Source organism: Lontra canadensis, unplaced genomic scaffold (assembly GCF_010015895.1).
Source record: "Lontra canadensis isolate GAN:19392208 unplaced genomic scaffold, GSC_riverotter_1.0 scaffold84, whole genome shotgun sequence".
Classification (NCBI taxonomy): Eukaryota; Metazoa; Chordata; class Mammalia; order Carnivora; family Mustelidae; genus Lontra; species Lontra canadensis.
In genome coordinates this window covers 5,168,007-5,186,656 of record NW_022631078.1, presented here as the reverse complement: position 1 = coordinate 5,186,656, position 18,650 = coordinate 5,168,007, and the positions used below count along the sequence as shown (strand labels likewise).

The window sequence follows — 18,650 nt, the reverse complement described above, 5'->3', positions numbered from 1 at the left end:
GGGTGGGGAGTGAGGGGTGTACAGGAACTCTCTGTTCCTTGGCTCCATCTCTCTGTAACCCTAAAACTGCTCAAAAAAATTGTCTACTAATTAAGAAAAACTAAGTGAGGAGGTCTAGTAGACAGCACAGTACTATGTCCACGGGTTTTGGAATCGTGCTGTCTGGGCTCAAATCCTGACCCTGCCTCTTCAAAACTATGTAACTTTTGGGCAAGTTGTTTGACCACCCTCTGTCTGTTTCCCCATCAAGAACATAGGGACAATACCAGAATCTACTTCGTAGCTCTATCGCCTGTGGTTAAATGAGAGGTGAAGCTTTCGTACAGAGCCTACTGTTGGTGGATTTTCTTCATGATACTCACCCGAAGAGAAAGGTCTAAGCATATTTTGGAAACTGTTCCTTGAATACACTCTACATGGTGAAGAGTGAGGTCTTAAATTCATGAACTTCTGTGTGTAAGGATACGAAATATGCCAATCTGGTACATTTGCCATTTTGTGCATTAAATCCCTGTGACATAAAAGAGAACAGATTACATTATCTTCAAGCACACATTAGGAAGGTGGCTGACCTCCTATCTATTCCCTTTCTGAAAGGACAGCCAGAGGCTCTCAAAGTGCTAGTCATGATCTTCTTGCCAATGTTCCAAAAACTCTTCTGAAAATAAACACAAAATCGTGATTTTATACCCGTTTTTAGCAGATCCAATAGTTTTCAAAGATGGGAAAATAAGGAAGTTCTCAGATAGGAAAATTCATCAGCATTTTAACTACCACTGACTCATTTCTTTGGTGGGCCGTGAGGGTGGAAAGTTTGGATTCTCCATGCTCTTACTGCATATCCATCACCGTCAGAGGCAGAGCAGCAGACAACAGCACCAAAAATGGTGCAGTAAGAACCTCTGGAAATCCTCTCCTCCATGAAAGTAGTAAGAGAACAGGCAAAAATGATCAGAACCAACTTTCTCAGAACTCTGGAAATTAACCAAAGGGTTGCAATAATCCACGGAGCCCTTAGTCAAGAAATATGGCAGAATCTCAGTACGCACACCAAGTTCTGTGGCATTTCAACTCCCCTGTCCCCCCCTGCCTCAGCCCCCAAATCAGTAGTGGCCTTGAAACCAAAAGCCTGCAATTACAGTGAAAACCCAGCAGCCTGCCCATTACTGGAAAGGGCAGAATGGGGCTGGAGCTCCTTCAAGCCCCATTACCAGAAACTGTCAAAAGGCATTTGTTGAAAAAAAATCAGACATGACTATTGTCTAAACTTCTAGCTGCCTGGGGCATGTGGGTGGCTCAGTCGGTTGAGCCTCTGCCTTCAGCTCAGGTCATGGTCCCAGGGTCCTGGGATTGAGCCCCAAATCAGGCTCCCTGCAGAGGGAAGCCTGCTTCTCCCTCTCCCACTCTCCCTCCTTGGGTTCCCTCCCTCGCTGTCTCTATCAAATAAATGAATCTTAAAAACAAAACAAAACAAAACAAACAAAAAAAACCTTCTAGCTGCCTGAGACACAAGATAATAGATGGAGCAAATAACAGACTAACCAAAAACCTTAAAGGGCAATCTGGGGAATGAGATATCCACAGGGGCTCTGAGAAGCTCCCACATATTCCTTGGAATCTAGAAATCTAGAAACAAACATGCAGAGGGCAGTGAGTGTGCTCAGGAAGAACTGAGCAGCCCTACAGTCTCACCTATGGCTGACCTTGAGGCTCTGCACAAGCAGGAAGTGAAGCCAAAGGAAGGGTTGTAAACTGCCTGGCAGAGAACTGAAGAAAGTGCCAGCACACACCAAGAACCCCTCAGCAAAGCCTGGAAGACTACTAGTCGTTTACAGCCATTTAAGGAAATCCCTGTCCAGCCATGAGCTGACCACTCAATTAACCAGTCAGACACTTCAGTGGTTGTCCACCATAAAATATACAGACTTTACAAAGTTAGTTTAGAAAAGTCAGTAAACAAAACCCAAAACATGAAAAGTGGAAAGAATAGGATTTCAAAAATTACCACGTTATTTAAAGTGTCTAGTTTCCAACAAAAAATTTCTGAGACATGCAAAAAAAAAAAAAAAAAAAGAAAGAAAGAGTGAAAGAAAGAAAGGCCCATACATTCTTATCTTTAGGAACCATAAAAGCAAGAAAAGAGTGGGGTGAAATATTTAAAGTATAGAAAGAAAAAAACCCCACCAACCTAGAATTCTATATCCAGCAAAATTTTCCTTCAAAAGTTAAAGACAAATAAATACTTCCTTAGACAAACAAAAACTGAGGAAATGTGACACCAGCAGGCCTGTTTTTAAAAAAAATTAAATTCTTCAGAAAGAAGGAAGAACTGGGGTGCCTGGGTGGCTCAGTGGGTTAAGCCTCTGCCTTCTGCTCAGGTTATGATCTCAGGGTGCTGGGATCGAGCCCCACATTGGGCTCTCTGCTCAGCAGGGAGCCTGCTTCCCCCTCCCTCTCTGCCTGCCTCTCTGCCTACTTGTGAACTCTCTCTCTCTCTCTGTCAAATAAATAAATAAATAAAATCTTTAAAAAAAAAAAAAGAAAGAAGGAAGAATGATATAAGTCAGAAATGCAAATTTACATAAAGAACAGTATTAGAGAAAGAATAAATGAAGGTAACATAAACACATGCACACCTGATAACAGAGACCCAATCTACATGAAGCAAAACCCAATAAAACTGAAAGGAGAAACAAACACTTGAGCAATAACATCTGAAGATGTCAAAGCCCACTCTTACAAGTGGATAGAACAACTATTCAGATCAACAAGGAAACAGAGGACCTGAACAACACCATAAACCAATTAGACTTAAACAGCACCCACCCAGCAATGGTAGAATATACATTCTTCTCAAGTGTGCATGGACCATTCTTTAGGATAAGTCATATGTTAAGACATAAAATAAGTCCTGATTAAATTTTGAAATATTGAAATAATCAAAGTATGTTCTCTAACCACACTAGAATGAAATTAGAAATCCATCACAGAAAGAAATTGAGTAATTCACAAACATATTGAAATTAAATAGCATACTCCTAACTAACCCAGAGGATCAAAGAGGGGGAAATCACAACTGAAATTAGCAAATACTTTTGGGTGGATGGAAACAAAGAAACACATGCCAAAAATTAGGGGATGTAGTACTTAGAGGGGAATTTATAACTGTAAATGCCTATAGTGTTTTTAAAAGGAAGAAAACCTCAAAGTAATAACTTAATCTTCTTCCCTAAGAAACTAGGAAAATAAGAGTAAACTAATCCCATCTAAACAGAGTAAAGGAAATAATAAAGATCAGAGCAGAAATAAATGAAATTGAGAAAACCAACAAAATGAAAAGGTAGTTCTTTGAAAAGATCGGCAAACTGAAACATTTTTACCTAGACTCTCCAAGAAAAAAGTGAGAAAGACTCAATGTACGAAAATCAATAATGAAAGAAAGAATATTACTACTGATCTCTCAAAACAAAAGGGATAAGGGAATACTATAAACAATTACATGCCCACAAACCAGCTAATCTACACCAACCAGAAAAATTCTTAGAAAGCTACAAGCTACTGAAACTGACTGAAAAAGAAACAGAAAATCTGAGTAGACCTACACCAAGTAAAGAGATTAAACTAGAAGTCAAAAACTTTCACAAAAAAAGCCCAGGACTGGATGGGCTCACTGGTTAAGTTCTACCAAACATTTAAAGAAGAATAAGTAAAACCAACGAATCCTTCACAAACTCTTCCAAAAAAGAGTAAGAGGGAAGCACATTCTATGAGGCCAGTATTACCAAATCCAGACAGAGACATCAGAAAAAAAGAAAGCTAAAGACCAATATTCCTTAGGAATATAGGAAAAATCTTCAACAGAATACTTGCAAATGGAATCCAACAACATGTAAAAAAAAATTAGATGTCATGGCCAGGTAAGATTATCCCAGGAACTCAAGGGTGGTTGAACATATAAAAACCAATCACTATAATATACCACAGTAAGACAATCAAGAGAAAACATAACCATCTTGATAGATGCAGAACAAGCACTTCACAAAACCTTATACTGTTTCATGATAAACACACTCAATAATCTAGGAATAGGAGGGAACTTCCTTGACCCAACAAAGGGCACCAGTGAAAAAGCAACAGTCAGTATCACACCGAATGGTAGAAGAACAAAAGCAGCAAGCTTTCCCCCTAAAATGAGGGGGAACAAGGATGCCTGTTCTCACCACTTTGTTCGACATTGTACTGAAGGTTCTAGCTGAGCAATTAGGTAAGAAAAGGAAATAAAAGGTATCCAGCTCTAGCTCTACAAGGAAGTTTTAGAGAAGAGAAGAATTTTCTCCTAGTAGACTTCAGGGTTAAGTGTAAGTGCATAATTATTTAATATTCAAAAACAGATGGACGTGCATGGCACTATATCAGTATAAAGAATCAAACTAGGCAATAGCTCTAAAGACAGAGTTAAAGAAATGAATCAGAATTTTTCTTTAATGTGTAAGAAATACACACTGGCTGATGCTCTGGTCTACCTCTCTTTGGGCAGTCCCTGATTGCCTGGCATGGTATTGGTCCAGACCTGTCTCATTTGCACAGGTCTCTGTGGGCAGGGACCATACCAGGGCTGAAGCCATGTGAGTCTGACATCAGAGTCCCACATACATCTTCCTTCAACTAGATTATGTTGAACTGAACCCTAGAATCATAGCACGGGTGAATTTCTAGAACATGGCTTGGTATGTGTTCATATAGTCAAAATACATTTACTGAGCTTCCTTCTAGAAGTCTGGGGGTCAATGAACAAAACTGGCAAAATCATGGACCTTATGGGCCTTATATTCTAGTACTGGAGGACAAACAGTAATTAAGTAAATGACACACGTGAACAAGTACTGTGAAGATAAATGGAGCCGGGAAGAGAACAGATGACACTGAGCACAGATCAGAGACCAGGAAGGGAAAAATGCCATTAAGAGGACAAAGAAGCAAGAAGAAGCCAGATGGAGGACCCGAGTGGGCTCCTGTGACAATGAGTCTCTCTCCAAGGGTGATATGTGAAGCCACTGGAGGGTTACACGCGGAGAAGAGTTACGTGCAGGGTTATGATCTGCCTTTGCATTTGAAGGATTCCTCTGGCTGTATGTCAAGAATAGACTTAAAGGGGCAGGGAAGGAAAAAGGGGACCAAATGCACCGAAATTATGCGTGCAGGAAAAGATGGTGGCCTGGACCAAGATGGTTTCGGTGAAAGTGTTGGAAAAGTCAGACTGTAAATATGTTCTGAAGTCAGGGTCAGTTGAATTTTCTTACAGGTTTGATCTGGCATGCAGGAGAAAGGTTGGAAGTAGTAGTCATTAACTGAGATGGGAGAGACCCAAGCAGGACAGGTGTGGAGGGGAAGATCAAGGATTCCATTCTGCACATGTTAAGTTGGAGACATCTGTTAGATCTCCCCGGGGGATACTGAATAAGCAGTTGGGTATAGGAGCCTTTGCTCCGGGGAAGAGACCGGGGCTGAAGATACAAGTGTGGGGACGGTCTGCATACAATGGATATAAGGCACGATGGGGTCAGCCCCCTGAGAAAGCAGGTGTAAAAAGACAAAACATGCCAGAGCCGAGCTTTGGGGGTACTCCAACCTTCAGAGTCCAGGGAGATGAGGAAGAACTAGCAAAAAACGAAAAAGAGCGGCCAGTGAGAACAGAGCAAATCAGGAGATCGGAGTGTCCTGGAAACCGAGTGAGGAACAGGTTTCAAGAAGGGGAGATGGTGTGTGTCAAACGCCACAGTGATCAGCAGGGAAGATAAGGACCAAGAATCACTTTGGATTAAGCCCCATGGGTGGTACCTACAACCTCAAGACACGACATACTGGGGGAACTGGGCAGTTGTGGGGGAGCCTAAGTGAGTCACAGGTAAACTCAGAGGGAAAGAAGCCCTGCTGTAAAGCAGAGAAACTATGTGGTGCCTGGGGTGGACGGGAGGGTCAAGGAAGAATGTCTTTAAATCAGGACAATGGGGACTCCTGAGTGGATACTCCCAGTAGCGATTCTCTGTAGGCAAAAAATAATAAAGCAGGACGGAAAGGAGAAGTTGCCAGTTCCATGGGTTCACCAGTGGAGACAGGATCTCATCTCCTGGATCAGCCTTTTTTAGGAGCACAGTCGGTCCATGGCTCATGACAAAGGAGAAGGCAGAGGACACAGACATGGTGACATGCAGGTAGGGTAGGGTTTTCCCTGGGGCTCGTGTCTGTTTTCCTCCATGAAATTGGATGTCGGGCCATCAGCAGCAAGTGAGGACAGGAGAGGCGTCCAGGATTCAGGAGAGAGGACTAAGTGAGAAATCATCTAGAAGAGAAGGCCAGGGGAGCATGGGAGGAGGAGGATGACCACCAGGGAGCTGTAAGAGCGCATCTGAGCTCCATGGGCAGGAACTCAAGAGCCAGGCCCCGGAGAGGCAGAGCCTTGGATGTAACTAGGGGCAGGGTTTTGGAAAAGTGAGTGGGATCCAGAAGGGGCGAGCATGTGCTTGAAGAAGGGACACCAGGTGCACATCTTGCTCGGAATGGAGCCCCACACGTGATGGGAAGTCCCGGTATCACCGGACAGGCCAGAGCAAGAGAAGAGACCAGAAACTCAGGCTCATGAAGAATTTCAAGAATGAAAAAAATGACATTAATTCAATGAGCCCTTACTGGGGACTAACTCAGAGCCAGGAAATATGCTTCAGATTTAGGAAAACCCAGCACCGAAGAGTCTTCAGGGCCAAGCACGTACTGGGCTTCCCATGGTGCTGGTGAGACCAGAGCCAGGTCCAGGAGGAGAGCTCGTCCCACAGGTCAAGTTCATCCAATCGCCATGACCAAGGTCTTCCTGTTGCTTTTGACACAAACCCTAACAAGCGCCTTGCAGGATGTGGCGTGGCTCTGGCTCCCCGAGCTGCGGGGCTGGTGAGGAACGCTCGTCCCCCCACCTCACCCCTGCTCTGCAAGCCCGCGGGGACGTCCCGCTGTAACTGCATTCCTGGTTGCAGTGATTGCTGATGCAAATAACCACTTGCTTTATTTTATCCATAAATTCCCTTCCTAATAACAATAAGGCATGCCAGGGCTTTGGCCTCGTGCCTTATTACACCACCTGAGGAGTGAGATAATCACCCAGAAATGTACTGCCTGTTGTGCATTTTATTACTTGAATACAAAGCGGTTCAATTCAAAAAACACTTAGTTGAAGACAGCATGAAAAAAAAAAATAATCATATGAAAAGTAATTCTTCCTAATGCTACTGAGCACGCCGCAGGGAATAATCCTCTTCCAGCGGGAGAACGGTCTGGATGACCTCGTGGGTCTTCCCCAGTTCTAATTTCTACCAATTGCAGGATCATAAGAGCCAGTGAGACTTCACTCACAATGGGAATATTCCAGACAGCCAGACCCAGGTAGGTCTGACAACATGAACAGACCTCAACAGTCATGGGACTGACATCTTTCCAAGCAACTATCCTCTGGCGGTCAGCTCATTCTTCGGCAATCTCGGCAGGCCACGTGCAGGCGCAGGTGGAGGGAAGGAAGGAGAAGTATGAACCCCCTGACCTCCGGCAGCTCACCGTCTTAACTCGGACTTTTCGGAAAATGCCACGTTTTTCAGGCACAGGTAAAGATATCCCCACTGCATGGACAACGACTCTGAGGTAGCAGGTAGGAATGCAGTGACCTCCTGTCCTCGAGTGGCTGAGAACCTGAATTAAATCACTCTCTCCCCGGGGTTCGGGAATTTTCCCAAGAGATGCTGTCCTCAGGTCACCTCGAGGGGGAAAAAGCTAGTCCACCTGCAGATTCCTCATGAAGAAATAACACGGGGTTTTTAAATTACCACTGATTTTTTATTTTGAAATGTATTTCCTTTGCACCTTTAAAAAATCAGTTTTAAAAGGCGGTTGAAGCAGACACACAGACACGTATGTAGTTTAAAGAGTGGTTCTCAAAATGTGGTCCCTTGGGGCGCCTGGGTGGCTCAGTGGGTTAAAGCCTCTGCCTTCGCCTCAGGTCATGATCTCAGGGTCCTGGGATCGAGTCCCACATCAGGCTCTCTGCTCAGCAGGGAGCCTGCTTCCCCCCGCTCTCTGCCTGCCTCTCTGCCTACTTGTGATCTCTGTCAAATAAACAAATAAAATCTTTAAAAAAAAAAATGTGGTCCCTTAACCAGCAGTATCAGCATCCCCTAGAACCTTTCCAGAAATGCATTTTCTCAGGTCCCACCCAGCCCAGCCAGTCAGAAACTCTGGGAGTGGCAGCCGGGCCATTTGTGCCTTAATAGGCTGAGGCCAATGCTTAGGTGACCCTGAAGTTGATGTATGAGTCTACAGATTTAGAAGGAGGCTCTGTAAAGTCTCCTGCTCAATATCAAAATGAAGTAAAAGATCACAAATGTTACACTGAAGCGATTCTAGTAGATTCGCCTAGCTATAACTGAGCAGCTATCTTGCCGACCCTCCGTTAACCATCAAACTTGTAGTGACCTTTCAGGTCAGATACCATTATCCATATTTTTAGAGGTGGGGAAATTAAACTGGAGAGAAAAGAAAAGAAAAGAGATAAATAAAGAGCCAAAGTCACTCATGAAGCCCAGACTTGAGCTCTGCTGATTTTAATGCTAGGCTTTTTGCCCAGTTGTGCCAGGGGTGTGTGTGTGCGAGCATGTGCCTGCGCGTGTGCGTGCGTGTACTTGCACAGGTGCATGAGTGACTTGTGTGCCTTCTCACAAAAACAAATATATGAGAACAATGAAGTTTGCATATATTAATAGAATAATAAGAAAACCCTGTCAATATTCTAGAAGGGACACCTTGCATTTGCCAGTCTAACAATTCTGCAACCTACTCAAAAGAACATGTAGAAAATTAAAAGCAAATCATCTCCATAATAATCTAATCATATATTAGGATTCCGGGGCTTGTGCCACCTCCCCCATCTCAGCCTCATACTCCCCTCAATATTCTAGACTCTGCTGGCAGCCCCTCGTCTACTGTTCTAAACATAGGGATTATAAGAATGCAAGCTGATTTAGAAATATATTCCAAATGATAGGGTATCGTAAAAAACAATTTAGCCAGTCAACTGAATTCAATTTAGCAGAAAAATCTGTGGTTAAAAAGTGACCTGCCTCTAGGGCCTGCAGCCCCACAAGTCTGAGCCACAGACTTCCTCCACTAAGGGTGCCCGCTACTCACGCTGTCCCCACATCCTCACATAGGCTCTCACCTTCCTCCCAGACCTCACTTTAACCAGTACCTTCTCCTGCAGCATAAATTCCAAGCCTAAGTCCCCCAACACACACACATTACAAGACAAAGCCATACACACTCAAATCAAATTCAAAGTTTAACACAAACCTCTCAACATTAATATGCTTTAACGGAGTAGTATAAATAATGATTATAAATATATTGAAACAGAAAAACGTGTTTAGGACAATGTTAAGAGAAAAACTCTGTGGGGTAGACACTATGAACACAGTAATAAAGAAATGTGTTTTCACATGTGAACAGGGTCCACAACATGGGAGGAAAATAGCTATGTGGCGTGGGGGAGGCAGCGATCTCTTTTATTTTAAATACTCTTTGATAAACGTCTCGTGGCATGTTGGAAAGAACATGCCTACGGGGCCCCCAGGCAGCCATGGCCTAGCTCAGCTCCTGCTTCCTCACGCTCCCCTCTTGGCCTCTTACGGCCCAGGGGCCTCTCTCCCCAGTGAACTCCTGTCACCCACAGACCTGGGTATGACTGTCACCTCCTCAGAGAGGTCTCCCCGATCACCCTGTCTGTGTGCTCCTCTGCGGCCTCTCCTCACAGCTGGTCCTTTCCTGGAACTGCTCTCCCCACAGCTGGAAGCCACAGTCAAGTGTGGGAAATGACAACGCGGACTGCGGGCTCCATGACATAAAATGGGGCTTTTACGCCTCTGACCCCCCAGCCCCAGAGACCTGGAATATAACTGGAAGTATTTCTCAAATTAATGCATGAAGGATGTTCATAGCCCTGTCACGCACAGCATTCTCCTCCCAACACACACACTCACACGCACACGTACACACGCACACACGTCCCTCTACTTCTGGACCTGTTTAGGGTCATCTTCCTCTTTCCTGCCTCCCAGGGCCTAAGTTTCAGCATCACCCCTGATTCCTCACTCTCAGCCCCCCTCCCCCCCGAGAACAGGTGACCACGGCCCGAAAGCTCTCAATCAACTGTCTTCCTTGTCTTCCCATGAGATGATTAACGTCACAATACCAGGAGCCACATCTGATCACAGTGGTCCAAAAAATAAGGAAGGTCAAGTTTAACTGAACTGAGTGTTGTGGTTTTGTGATAACTTCTCTCAGTGGGAGCACAGATCCTGGAGGAAAAGCTTACACCATTTTGTTCATAACGTGCTTTCTCAATCCGGGACACAAACACCTAATGTCAGGAAGTGTCGCAGAAATTCGCTCTTACCTAATGACCATTCTGAGACTCACCCCCACGCCTAACACGATGGCAGACACGGCAACAGGCGACAACCAAGTTGTGTCAGAAGAACTGACCGCACATCGGCTGTCAGACAGCTGTTCCCATCTCAGAAACTGTTTCCCTGGCAGCCTTTTAAAATGTACGAGCTGGAAACCATTACGCGCTCTCTCCTCCAGCTCCTGTGAGCAGACAAGGAGCGTTTAACACATCCTATTTATAGTGTAGACGCCGAGCAAGTCCTAGGATGCTGGCAAGGGAAAGTCGCGATGCTTTCCCCTCCGGAGTTCAGCGAAAGTTTTGACGCTGCTGCCACCTATCGGGGGAATGGAGCACATGCGGCCACCGACGAACCCAGCTTGCAGAGGTGTGGGGGGGCGCAGGGAAGCGGGCTCCCTGGTTTTTCCATGTCCCCAGACTTGTTGCGTATCTGTCATCACGTTGAGCCCTGAATTAAGGACATTCAGCTTTAAGATGTATACGCTGATGCTTGTGAATACGATAAATGTGTAAGTTCCTAGACCATTTTGCCCCCAAATCAGCATTTAGTATGCACCTTCTGCATGAAGGACACAAACCAGACGGGCTATCCCAGGATCATGATCAGCCTGTAAAGCACTTTCTCTCCAGGGAGGTCGGACACCCAGCCCTGTAGGGTGCACTCGCCCCCTGCGGCCCCACCAGCGGACACCGTACACTCCCTTTGGTCCCACTGGTGGACACCGGCACTCAGGAGACAGAGGCAGCTCACCTGGCCTTGGTGCTGCAGGATTTTGTGCTGTTGACTGTGGCTTCATGCGTTTTGGTGCTACTTCGTTTCATTTCCTTCAAAATTAACTACTTCTGAATTTGCGGATTCTGAAAAATAAGAGAGCAATGCGTGAGCACAGATTGGCAGGCAGATTTCCTTATTTACCTTAGCAGGCTGCAAGAATGGAGCCCGTGGGTCTGCAGAATAATCAACAGATTTTGCAAGCTCCTGGAGAATTGTGTCAAATGCCCGAGGCAGGGGTGCCCGGGTGGCTCAGTGAAGCGGCTGCCTTTGGCTCAGGTCAGGATCTCAGGGTCCTGGGATCAAGCCCCGCATCGGGCTCCCTACTGAGCAGGGAAGATAGAGAAGATGGTTCTCCCTCTCCCTCTGCTGCTCCCCCTGTGAGTGCTCTCTCTGTAAAATAAATAAAATCTTAAAACAAAACCTCAGGCAGGTCCTCTATGTGAATTCATACTAAATTGTAGGTTTTCCAGGGGAGTGACCTTACGTCAGCACAGTATGACCACCACTCATCTGCCCCATCTATATCACACACACACACACACACACACACACACACACAATCACACATGTAACCCTACTGTGGTTCCCCTGTAGTTTCCTCACATCAGCCAGAATAATTACTTCAAAATACTGACGTCCTCATGTTACTTCCTTGCTTTAAAAACTCCAGCTGCTTCCATTGCCCTGAGAATTAAAACCAAAGTCATTAATGGTTATCGCGAGCCTGTGCAGGACACCGTGCCCGCTCCTCCTGCTGTCTTCCTCTCCCAGTTCCCTGAGCCTCAGCCACAGTGACCCTTGGCTGTCCCTCTGATGTGGCCTTCCTACACAGAAGCTCTGTTTCTGAGTGCGGTAGCCCCCCCCCAACACCTTGCCCCCAGACCACTCACTCATCCTTCTCTCGGGTCTGCCTAATGCACTCCTCCCTGCAAAGATCACTGGTTCTCATCAGAACCACCAGAGCGCTTGTTAGGAACAGACCGCTGGGCTCCAGCTCCAGATCCCAACCCTAGATCTAGATCGTGGGGATGGTGGGGGCCTGGGAACACACCTCGCTGGAAAGTCCCCAGGGTATGCTGCTGCCGCCGCCCGAAACCAATGCCGCAGATGTCAGTACGAGTGACACTTCCGCAGGGAGCCTTCCTCAGCGCCCCCGCACTGGACCGTGTCCCCATTACACACTTCCACAACGACCTCTGCTCTCCTTCGTAGCCCTCAGCCTAGTTTGGAATGACTTACCTATCCGCATGAGTATTCAGTTAATGCCTGTCTCTGTAAAGAGAGCCGTAAAGCAAGGGCCAAGTTAATTGACATCATCTGTATACTCCGGATCCTGGGCCAGGAACTAGCCATCAAGGGTGCTTAAACTCACTGAGTGGACGAATGAAATTGCTTCCGCTCCTGAACCTTGGTAAGTCAAGGCAGAAATCTCTGCCTTTGACTGGCCTCCAGCTCTCTTTCTGAGCAGCTGGCAAGGGCTGTCGATTTACTTGTAAAACACTCTTCGATCTATTATTCCCTGCCCCTCCCCACCACTAACATCACGGCTGCATTTGCCCTCACTCATGTGGGTTACAGGCATAGCCGTGCACATGTCTTCCAGGTCCCCCCTTCTCCCTCTAACCCATCCTCCCCATTGCCATGATCTATCTTTCTCATGCACACATATAAATGTGTTATTCCCTGGCTTAAAAACATGCCATGCAGAACTATACATGTGTTAGAATCTCCCAGAGCGATGTGCCGAGAAGAAAATGAGCGCATGTCCAACGAGTGAGACCTGAATCCAGTCCGTGCTTTAGTCCCTAGTGCTGTCCTGATTCCCATCATTGTGCTATGGTTCCTCTGTACGATGTTATCAGGGCGGGGGTGGAGGGTAGGGGGAAGACTGGGGGCATAGAGGAACTTTCTGTACTGATTCTGCAACATTTTTAAGAGTTGAAAATTATTTAAGCTTAAAAGAGAAAAAAAAAATGCAAGACTTCTCCAGCGCATCCAGACTGAAGTCAAACCCCTGACTGTGGGGGAAAAGACCCTTCATTCCCATCATGAGTAACCTGGCCCTAAGTGACCGCCAGGTACCAGCGCTCCATGTAGCCTATATTTTCACACAGACCTCCGCAGAGGCCCTGCCCTTCCCCACCTGAGCTCAGGTTCATGCTTTTGCCACAATTTCCTTCCACCCCTCCTGCCTGCCCACTGCAGCTCACCCTTCAAGTTGGAGGGCGCAGTCCCTCCTCCTTCCTTCCTATCTTCTTTAGCTGAAACTAATTGAGCTTTTACAGAGAATCTGGTCTCATGGTTTTGTTTTGCTGGGTGTTTTATTTGACAAAGAAAAGGACAAAAAGGTCTAAGGTACTGTAATTCCATTCCTTTGCTAGCCCTACTACTCTGTGCACTCTGATTCTCTGCTTCCAGAATTTTCTGTTGGCCATTTATCCATGGCCCCTGCTGGTTGGTGAGCCCTCCTGTGGGGGAATGGGCTGATCTCACCACTTCACACTCAACACACTGAGCTTTGTTCTCGATGGACCACAGCAGACAACACCTAGTACGGTGAGGGCAAGAAGGCTGGGCTAATCTTACCCTTGATTCCAGAAGCTAAGTAGTGCCCTGGGCATGAGCACAGCACTCTGACGTGTAGGTCATCTCTGGCTTCATGCCACCCACAGTTTAGGCTCTCCAAATAAAGAGAACTCTGAGACACTCATCAATGACTTCAGAGGCGTCTGGCTGGCTCTGGGGGTGGAGCGTGTGCCTCTTGATCTCAGGGTTGTAGGTTCGAGCCCCACCTGGGGTGTAGAGATTACCTCAAAATAGAACCTTAACCAAAAAATTACTTCAGAACTTGGTGAGGTAGAAATTAAGAAGGCTCATAAAACCAATGCCCCCCACCAAATGCACCAAGTCACAGACCCCATCACATACACTTCTTAGCCACAGGCAACCAAAATTAGAGGGCTATTTCCCTGCTACATTTGTTTATTTGCCAGAGAAGTATTAATGTCCAGTTTTTAACAGATGCTATTTATAACAGAATCATAACAAAAGTGCCATCCATCTGCCTTGGCATCCAGAGAAAACATAATTCAACACGAGAGTAAGAAATGTGTGCGGCCAAACAGAAATGGCATCAGAAGCAAAAATTGTTGGAACTGGTATCACGGGGTGGGGGCGGGGGGAGAGATTGTCACTTGGAAAAAGTTGCAAGCAACAAAAAGATTTTGGCAGTTACATCCGAATACTTGAGAAAAATCTTTCTCCTTGTCTAATCTGGTATCATATGGATGTTTTATCATATTTTGGGACACATACCCCAGAAAGTTCTCTTTTTATCCTTCCATACACCCCGTCAGTCATTTATGGAGCATCTACACTTTTGGACAATGGGAAAAAAACAGAGAGTCTAGAGTCAAGAAGACTTAGGGTCGAATTGGTTCCACCACCTACCATCCAACTCACAAGTTAATTAACCTCTTCCTGACCTGGTTTCCTTATCTTCAACATGGAAACAACGTCTCTCTTTGGAGGAGATATTCTTAACCTGGAATCTAGGGACATGGTCCACGTGTGTGCTTTCGCAGACCTTCAAACCCTCTGAGATTAAATGCAAAGGTGTCGTGAAATGATCTTCCTGGAGAGAGGACATATTGCTTTCCCCAGCTTCTCAAAGGGCTAGGGAACCAAAAATGGTTCAGCGCCACACTGTCCACGCTGCGGGAGGGTCATGGATAACCTACCCAAAGCAGCGGACACACAGCGGGTCGTACTCACGATTTGGTAACTGCCATCACTTTCTAGGCCCTGGGAAGGTACAGAACACACACGAGAGGCACAGAAGCAGGTGAGCAGTTACAGTGTAAGTGGTGAGCATCCTCTCAGGGTTTTATAAAAACACAAGGGAGGGCAAGCCAAAGTCAGTCCAGAAAAAAACCCAGCCATAGAAAGTGACAGGGCGGAGGCAAGAAAAGTATCAGGACAGTGACATGACCATCACTGCGGTGGCACACGGCAGGTGCTCAGTGAATAACTGTTAAGTAAATGAGCAAACAAATGACAGGGACGGACCCAGGGGACAGGACACCAGCATTTACAAAGTCCTGGGGTGGGGGGATAAAACTGAGAAGGTGTTACTGAAAACGGTTACCATCCACAGTCCTTTTAGTCCACATTCTCTCCCTAACAGGTGAGAAGCCTGAGCCTACACCTCAGTCCTTGGTAGTAACCGAGCCCTGCCCAGTCTTTGTGATAAAGACCTACATTTTACAAAAGCTTTAGTTTTCCAGATGAATTAAAATGCTTCATTTGCCGGAGACGCCTGGGTGGTTCACTCAGTTAAGTGTCTGACTCTTGATTTAGGCTCAGGTCATGATCTCAGGGTCGTGAGATCAAGCCTCACACTGGGCTCTGTGCTCACCGCAGAGTCTGCTTGTCCCTCTCCATCCCCTCACTTGCTCTCGCTCTCTCTCAAATAAATAAAGAAAATCTTTTCTAAAAAATGTTTTATTTGCCTGAACAAAATAAATTCAATTCCCCCGCGACCATTTTCTTTTTTCTTGAGTTAACAAGAGGCTCACAACTAAGTCTGTGTTAAGCGTTACGGACAATCTGAATACTTTCTCCCCAACTCCTGCCGCCGTGTTGTTACTTTCCTGTTCTACTTGTAGTCTCCGTGATCCTGGTGAACATATGTTTATTTTACCGTATTATACCTATTCTTAGGCGTCATCTCCAAGCCTCAGGGGACTTAGGGAGCAGATAAATATCTGAGTGCGAGGAGCATGAGTGAAGAACACAGAGGTCCCGCCATCAGGCAATCCTGGGGTACAAGGCACACTCTACTATTTCTCGGCTTGGAAGGCCCTTAACTTCCCTGAGTCCCTTTTCCTTCAACTACAAAATGGGGAACTGTTCCTTTTTGGAAACAGGTGGTGAGGAATAAACTTAAAAAAGGATGCGAGGCCCTGGGCTGTGCCTGGAACACAGTAAGTGCTCAGTAAGTACTAGCCAGGAGTTGCAGTGGTCACCGTAGGGCTAGAAGCAGAAGCAGAAGTCATAAAACTACAGATAAATAGGTATAGAGAAGAAAAACAACCAGAGCACCCAAAACAACGTCAACCAAGAAAGAGACAGTAAAAGGTCAAAACCAAGAGGCAAAGAGGTAGAAACCGAAGCTCTTCGGGGCTAGAAACAGAACATATTCATGGGCTTTCTCTGTTCACAGGTTTTTCTCAAACACGTCTCTTTCCTTTGAAGCTCCTCTTCCAAATGGTGTAGCATTTCGATGAAGGTGTATTAATGTTTAAGAGTTACAAGAACCCAATCTCCATGATGGTGCAAGCCTATATCTAAATATAGTTCGCGAAAAGGTCAGCTCACTTGCGGTATTTGAAGGAAGGGAGGCAGCGTTAGCATCTTGCCTCTCTCGCACTTTCTCACGCGCATCGTATAGCACATTGGCCCATCCTGACAGGCGAAGGAGCCATCCAGGAAGATTTTCGGGGGCGCTCACCAACTGCTGACCTCCACCATTCAATACAACCTCAATACACACCTGCGAAGAAGCTGTATCACAGCAACTGTCTTGTCAACAGCCAGTGGCCTCCCAGTGGCTTCCTGCGCCGGGCAGGCACCAGCCCACTGAACATCGTCCTGGAGCTGGTTCTGTGTCCATGTGCCGGTCAGCTGCAGGAGTCACAGCATGGGCGCTGGGGAGATCTCCGTGCATGGGGGATCAGGTGGGTGCCTGCAAAACGGCAGGAAAGGGCCAAAGTTGGAGAGCAAACTGAAAGTCTCAAGTAAGCCCTTCTTGACAAGTTTCTGCAAGCGCCTCCCTTGAGCCAAGCACCGTACGGAAGGTGGAGGGAAAGGGAAAGCACAAAATCGCCAAAATAACCCACGTGCCCTCAAGAAGCTTGCAACAGGGTTGAGTGGGAAGGAAATGTTCCCAGATAATCCAAGGGGCCAAGCCTGTTCCACTTCTGAATGACCGCCCCCCCCCCCCGCAGCCAGTAAATCTTTATGGAATGGAAGGCAATGGATAAAGGACAGAGTTGGAGGGACTAAGGTGTGTGAGTCAAGTTCATTCACAGCATTTCTGCAAGTCCACCCATTTAGGGGCACACAGGACTCAAGAAACGTTATTAAATCGCTCTTTTCGAGTAAGAGTCCTTTTAACAGGGAATAGGCGGTCTGCGAGGCAACGACTTTTAGGAGGGAAGGAAAGGAGAGAAGGACAAGGGAAGGCCAGGGGTGCCTCAGCCCGCGATCCTAAGTATGCTCTGCGCAACAGGACGTTTCACAAAGCGCTTTCCAGAAAAAATTTCTGAGGGAGGCAAGGAGAACTGTGTGTGGTCTGAGGACAAAGAATGTTCTAGAAAGGCCAGAGATTCTTAGCAAGGGACACAAATGCCGGGCTTGAATTCCGGTTCTGCAGCTCCCTGGCTGGGTGAGTCTGGACAATCCCCTTCACGCCACAGGGTTCAGCTCCCCGTCTACAAGCGGGAGGCAATGATCCTCGAGGTGGCTGTGGGGACCCGTGAAACGAGGGGCACGGAACAGTCTGGAAACTGGAGTGAGCGAAGGCATTTCCACAAATGTCCCGTGCGACCTCCACAGAGGCAGGGAGGAAGAGGTCGCCACCTCCCACGTCGTGGTCTGCCTTCCCCAAATATGACGTCAGCCCGCGGCACGGGGACCGCGCCACCGACCGCAGTAGCGCCAGAGCCTGCGACGCCGGCTGACACATGTGCGGACCCGGTGAGCGAGTCACCAGGCCACTGGCACGTTTGAGGGCAGGAGGCTCCGCGTGCCCGGGTGAGCGGTGAGCACAGCCTTCTCCACCCGGGCTGTGGGACCCTCAGAGCCGCCCGCCCCGACCCTCCTCTTGCCCTCGGTTAGCGCGCGGGTCGGGACTCCGAGGCCGCACCGCCTTACCCGAGCCCCCTTGTCGCTTCTCCCCCTCGCCGAGCCACCGCAGAGCGCGCGGACCCCAGGCCGCGCGTCCACAGGAGCCCAGCCCACTCGCCGCCTCTAGGACGCTGTTGCCCGAGCAACGATGACATGCGCTGATTGGAGGAGGGGTCTGCGCACCCGGCAAGAAGCGAGGCCCCTATTGGCTAAATCGGTAAGTGAGAGGCGTGACCAGGTTGGACCGGTGCTCCGCCTCTGCGGGAGGAACTTCCGCCGGAAGCCTGCGCCCAGGGCGCGGGAACCGGCGGAGTACCCCGGCGAGGGCGTCATGATAGTGGGTTTCTGTGACGTGGCCTTCGCGCTAGGGGGCGGTCGGATTGGTCTCTTGGAACCGCATCGAAGCGCGTGGGTGTGAGAAGCCGACAGCCTGGCCTGTAAAAGCCAAGCATAGGAGAGCGGGGCCTG

At 47.3% G+C, this 18,650-nt stretch overlaps 1 protein-coding gene across 1 annotated transcript in view; it reads right to left on the bottom strand.

Moving 5' to 3' along the window:
* EFCAB6 (EF-hand calcium binding domain 6) overlaps positions 1–18,308 on the bottom strand; it is a 221,107-nt gene extending 202,799 nt beyond the window's left edge. The window contains exons 1-4 of the mRNA XM_032882820.1: positions 18,210–18,308; positions 16,828–17,019; positions 11,250–11,356; positions 363–511 (exon numbers count right to left, since the gene is read on the bottom strand). Coding sequence (XP_032738711.1) covers positions 363–511; positions 11,250–11,320 — 220 coding nt within the window. The 5' untranslated portion in view covers positions 11,321–11,356; positions 16,828–17,019; positions 18,210–18,308. The remainder of the gene's footprint in view (positions 1–362; positions 512–11,249; positions 11,357–16,827; positions 17,020–18,209) is intronic.
* Between the last annotated feature and the right edge of the window lie 342 nt (positions 18,309–18,650).